Here is a 6000-nt window from a genome sequence, read left to right as displayed (position 1 = left end):
GCCGGTGTACTGCGTGTGCCGGCAGCCGTACGACGTGAGCCGCTTCATGATCGAGTGCGACGTCTGCAAGGACTGGTTCCACGGCAGGTAACGCCGCCGCCGCCCCCGGCGCGGCCCAGCGCGGCCCGGCCCGAGCGGCCGCGACACGGGAACAAAGGGGCCGCGGCGCCCTGGGAAAAGTTGTCGCCGGAGGCTCGGGACGGGGGTCGCCGAGCCCCCGCCCGCGCCGCCGCGGAAGTAAACAGAGCAACAGATGAGGCGCCGGCACTTGGACGTGTTGACGGAAGTTGGGGACCCGGGCGTCCCGGGGCGCGGGCAGGGGCGCCGGGCAGCGCTGACGTGGGCAGGTCGGGGGCGGCCGCCGCGCGTGTTTTGTCACCGAGTGGGGCCCCCCCCACAGGGTGGCGTTGCGGCCCCGACGCCGGCCTGGGAGGGCTTCGCAGGCATTTAAACAAAGAAACGAGTTGTGGCCCGGAGCCCCAAGTCCTTATTTGGGGGTGGTGGCCAGGCCCGTGGTCACCTTTGGGGAGAAGCAGGCTTTCCGAGTCCCGGTCTGGGGGTGTAGCTCTGCCAGAGTTCGCTCGGGGCCAGGAGCAGACCTGGGGACTGGGACTGTAGGAAGTGTCCTTTGATTGACAGCAGGGCATTTAAACACAGCCCCCCCCACCCCCCAATTGTACAGAAACACACAAGACCAGGCCGGACGTCTCGGGCGCCCTCTACTGGTCCGGGGAGGGAGACGCGCTCGTTCCAGGGACCTCAGTTCCAGGGACAGCTCCGTGTTTGGGCTCGCTTCGTCCCTTCCCAGTTAGGACATTTCGCAAGACAAAAAAGAATACGCGGAGCCTTTCAAAAAAGGACAGCCTTTTCACTGTTTAGCTCTGTGGTGGATTCCCTCCAAAGGACATTTTCTGTATTTGTATTCTATACAAAAATTAGTTTTGCAGAGACCATACCAATTCTGTTTGTCCATCCTCTGTCCCCACAACACGCGTAGTCACCTGAATAGAGGTTATCAGAAACTGTAATTTACATACCGAATAAACCGAATCCCTGGTAATTGTGGAGATGCTTATTATTATTATTTTTAATGAAGTGCTCTGGTAGCGTAGTGGTTACGAATCGGGCTGCGAACCTTAAGGTCAGCGGTTTGAAACTACCAGCCGTTCCGCGGGAGAAAGATCAGGCTTTCTACTCCCGTAAAGATTTACACCCTCGGAAACCCTGTACAGGGTCGCTATGGGTCGGAACCGACTCGACGGCACTTAACAACAACAACAACAACAATGAAGTGGAGACATGTTAAACTGCCTAGGAAGATTTCCCCGTTGTGCAGTGCAGAGATTTGACAGGTTACTAAACTTTAGATTGTTTCCTACGCTGTACATCCTTTCCGGTGCAGAACGTCTCATTTTCCTCCTGCGGAGAGGCTGTTGGGCTCAAATCACCCACCTTGTGGTTCGCAGTCCTGCGTTAATCCTACAGATTTTGTTTATCTGAATCTATGTAACTAGCACTGTAGTGGGGGAAAAGAGCTTCAACTATTTGAGGGATTATTTTGCAATACTTTCAAATATGAATTTGTGCACAGAAGCTGGAGAGGGAGTAGAGAGGGTATATGTAGATCCGGTGAGGTGCCCTAGTGGCGCAGTGGGTAAGTGCTGGGCTTCTAACTAAATGGTTGGGGCTCCCATCAACTGCTGGGAGGGAGAAAGAGGAGGAGGAGGCGGTTTGCTTCTGTAAAGATGGTAACTGGGGAACCCTGTGCGGCAGTTCTGTTTTGCCCCATTGGACTGTCATGAGTGGGACTCAATGGACAGGCGTGGATTTGGAGTGTTTTGATTTATGGAGAGGAGGGAGAGCGAGGCTACCAGTTACTCTGCTTTGTTATTTAAACTTGTGTGAATTCCTGTCCGTGTCAGCAACAGTCTGGGAAAATGAGCCTGAAGTAGGTTTGTTTGAGCAGAGGGGTTTTTGATCTGCAATCTTCAGGAACGGAATGTGGTTGCTATAGGAAAAGTTAGGAAGTTTAGCGATACCACCCTGTTATGCAAAAGCAGTGTCTGGTGTCACTCTGTAAGGTAAGCCCTGGACCACAAGGTTGGTTTGAACCTCAAGGTTGGCAGTTCAAACTCACCAGCCCTGCTTTTCGGAAACCCTGTGCAGGGTCGCTATGAGTTGGAAATGACTCGACAGCACTTAATAACAACAAACAAGACATTAATAAGTTAATTCCTAATGAAATGCTAGTCATTTGAGATCAATATCTTTTACTGGGAGGCTTGGTGCGAACCCAAAGCTTGGTGGTCTGAGCTACTCAGCTGCTTCACAGCAGAAAGAGGTGGCGATCTTCTGTAAAAGTTGCAGTCCAGGAAGCCCTATGGGCCAATTGTACTCTGTCCTTCGTGGTCTCTGTGAGTCAGAATCAACTCATGGCATTGAACAACAACAATCTGGTTTTCCTATGCTCAGTTGTTGTTTCGATTCATAGCAGTCCTTCCTGTATGAGGTTTCTGAGGCTTTAAATCTTTGAGGCAGCAGAAAGCCTCTTCTTTCTCTTACGGAGTGGCTGGTGGGCTTCAACCTCAGACTTTGTGGTTCACAATCCAATGCTTAGCGCATGGTGCCTCCGCACTCCTGTGAGTAATCTTTACTGTGATATTTATTATACCTTGAAGGGAGTGATTGGTTTCTTGAACACAACAAAAATGTTCCGTCTGCTGTCGTAATAATTAAAGAAACACCATTGTGCTCCTGAGAGTTGGCCCCTCAGGCTAAGGTCTGTCTTTAATCCCTGAGCTCAGCTTTCCTGGGAGATTCAAAGGTGGCCCATCTGCCAGAGGGAAGGCAGGATGAGAACAGGGATACAGAGAATTGCTATTACCTGGATAATTTCTCAATACTGGTTAAGGAGAAGATTGGTCAAACTTGAGGAATCCGTAAATCTTGGTCTAAATTTGGGTTTCCTCGGCCTGGAGTTTCTGACATCTGGAATCTGAAAGTTTGGGTCCTGGCGTGTCCTCAGAGAGGAGGAAGGCCCTTTTTGGATGTTTTTCGCTGGGTCGGTGGAATCAACTTCCTCTGGGTTGATGCTGTTGGACTCTGGCTGCGTCCTTGGTGTATTCAGGAATCCCATCGAGAAGGCAATGACAACTTGCCAGGTTGCCATGTGTAATGGATCTTGTAGAGCAGAGTGTTGAGGAACTACTGGATTTTCCTGGGAAGGCTCCTCTAGCCGAGGCTTAAGTTTTTGCTCTTTCTTGAGCATGCTGGTCTCCAAGCTAGATGTCTTTCTAGTGTCCTGTGTATCATCCATACAAAACTCATTGTCCTAATTAAAGTGGGTCATAATGTGTCATCTCCCCACTGGTGTGGCACTGTAGGATAAGCATGGATGACTAATCCCAAGGCTGGTGGTTCAAATCTACCAGTCGCTCCTCGGAAACTCTATAAGGGTCAGTATGAGTCAGAACTGACTCAACAGCACTTCACAACAATGACAGAATGTAAAAACTTTATGAATCTTTTCAATAGCATCTTCCTTTTGATTGACAAAAACAGTATGTTATAGAAAAGCTGGAAAGCACAGAAAAGGATAAAGTCTATGGAAGTTTGGCTGTCTTCCAGAGATAACCGGTACTGTAACAGTGGCGGCTGTGTGTGTATGTGTGTATGTGTGTGTATGTGTCCATGTGTGTGTATGTGTGTGTATATGTGTGTATCTGTTTTAAAAACAACACTGCAGTTCATTTTATGCATTTTGCTGTTACATTTTTTTTCATTAATGTATAACAACAACAAAATCCTTTGTGGTAGAGTCAGTCCCTACCCCTAGAGATGCCCTGTGTATAGGACAGAGTGGAATTCCTTTCCCCTGTAGCATTAATGTTCTTTGAAAACATTTTTAGTGGCTTCAGAGTATTTCCTTTTACTGGAATACAATACATTTTTAAATCATTCCCCCATTGTTAGTTATCTAGCTTGTTTATTGTTGTTAAGTGCCATTGAGTCCGACTCATAGCAACTCTGTATAGGGTTTCCAAGGAGTATCTCTTGGGTTTGAACCACCAACCTTGCAGTTAGCCGTTCAGTGCTTATTGGCATCCTTATTTGATTTAACGTCTTCCTCTATTTCCCCAGAGTAAATCAAATGAGTTAATACATATAAAACACTTAGAAGAAGACGTAATACATATAAGCATTCGATCAGAAATGTCCTTGAACTATAATTACTGGTCAGAGGATACAGAAATTCTTATACCAAGATTTCCCTCTACAGAGGGCATCCGCCTCACATTCACCCTACATCCTTCCCAACTGCAGGATGTTGTGTGCTGTCAACTCCAACTCATGGTGACTATGTAGGGCAGAGTAGAACTACCGCACAGGGTTTCCAAGGCTGTCAGAGTTCCAGAAGTAGACCAGCACATCTTTTCTACTGCTGATCAAATCACTGACCTTTCAGTTAGCAGTTGAGTGCTTTAACCTTTGTGCTACCAGGGTTCCTTAAGGTATCATTTACCCTTAAAAACAAACAAAAAGCCCCAACATCTATCTTGGAAGAAGTACAACCAGAATACTCCTTAGAAACAGTAACAGCAAGACTTGTCTCATGTGCAGTGGACATGTTACCCTGGGAGAAGGACATTAGGATTGGCAAGGTCAGCCAAAAAAAAAAAAAAAAAAGGAAGCTCCTCAACCAGATAGATGAACACAGTGGCTAAAACAATGGACTCAACGTTAAGTCAGAACTAACTCGAAAGCACCTTATAACAACAGAAACAAACCCAAACTGTTAATGTGCAGAAAGTATTCCCACCAAACACATGTCCGAGTATGTTCATGGCAGCTTTATTTGTATTATCCCCAAATAGGAACAACCTAAATGCCAACAGCAATACATTGGATACATTGTGGCAAATTTATAAAACGGGACAGCAGTAAAAACACTATGTGCAGCAACATGGATGAATCTTACAGCTAGAACTTGAGCAAAGGATGTTAGACACAAAAGAGTGGATAGAGTTTGATCCTATTTTTGTCACTTTCATTGTAGGCAAAATGGAATGATAGAAGTCAGAAAGGGGGTTGACAGAGAGAGGTACAGAAAATACCTTGACCTTGAGTTGTAGCTACATGGGTGTATGCAGATGCAAAACTTTTAGGAGCTGTATGTACACTGAAGATTGCAAAGAATTTTTAATGTTTGAAGTTAAATTTTTTTTTGCCCATTTGGTGGTTAATGTACAATATTTTTAACAAGAAACTTATGTTTCTTGTTTCTGATTTTAATGGGATTGCTTCTTGTGTTTCATCGTTATGAAGTTGGCTTTGGGGTTAATAAAAGGGCTTTCTTGGTATTTTGAAACTTTTCTATTTGTTGTGGGTGAGTTTTGCTGGCTTCTCTGAGGACGACTGTAGCTTTTCTCCATTGAGCTGTTGATGAGCTATGCTACAGATTCATGATTATACACGAGAGGGTTCTCAGTATGCTGGACGCTGTTCTTGGTGCTAGGACAGTAGCAATGTACCAGGTCAAGTTCTGGCTCACTTGTAATTTATGCTTTAGTGGGGGCGATAAAGAAGCAAATCTGTATCACAAGAGTGGTGAAGAAAAATTGTTAGGGACTAGTGTGGTTGCTGTAAGATAAGCACTAGACTGCTAACCACAAGGTCAGCGCTTCAAGTTCACCAGCTGCTCTGTGGAGAACCATGAAACTTTCTGCTCCCGTAAATATTTATAGCTTGAGAAACCCTGTTCAGAGTTGTGATGAGTCCTAATTGACTCAACAGGAACAGCAGCAACAGAGAGGACTGGGAAGGTATGATGTGGGAAGACCTTGAAAAGGAAATATTGGGGAGCAGGCATGCAGGGGAGGCTTGTAGGTGTCTAGGGAGAGTGCTGGGCCAAAGGAAGAACAAGTACCGGGTCTGAGGATGGCCCATTTCGGCAGCTGCACCATGCAGTAGTATCAGTGGGAGCAGATAATAGTTTGGATT

General features: G+C 46.4%; 1 protein-coding gene across 1 annotated transcript in view; it reads left to right on the top strand.

Annotated features, from left to right (window-relative positions):
* Position 1: 1 nt before the first annotated feature.
* Positions 2–6000, top strand: part of KDM7A (lysine (K)-specific demethylase 7A) — a gene marked incomplete at its 5' end in the record, with an annotated part of 79497 nt that continues 73498 nt past the window's right edge. The window contains one exon of the mRNA XM_006861249.1: positions 2–87. Within this exon, the coding sequence (XP_006861311.1) occupies positions 2–87 (86 nt within the window). The remainder of the gene's footprint in view (positions 88–6000) is intronic.

Source organism: Chrysochloris asiatica, unplaced genomic scaffold (genome assembly GCF_000296735.1).
Source record: "Chrysochloris asiatica unplaced genomic scaffold, ChrAsi1.0 scaffold00041, whole genome shotgun sequence".
Taxonomy (NCBI): Eukaryota; Metazoa; Chordata; class Mammalia; order Afrosoricida; family Chrysochloridae; genus Chrysochloris; species Chrysochloris asiatica.
Note: the sequence above shows the minus strand (reverse complement) of the source record. Positions and strands in the feature narration are given on the sequence as shown.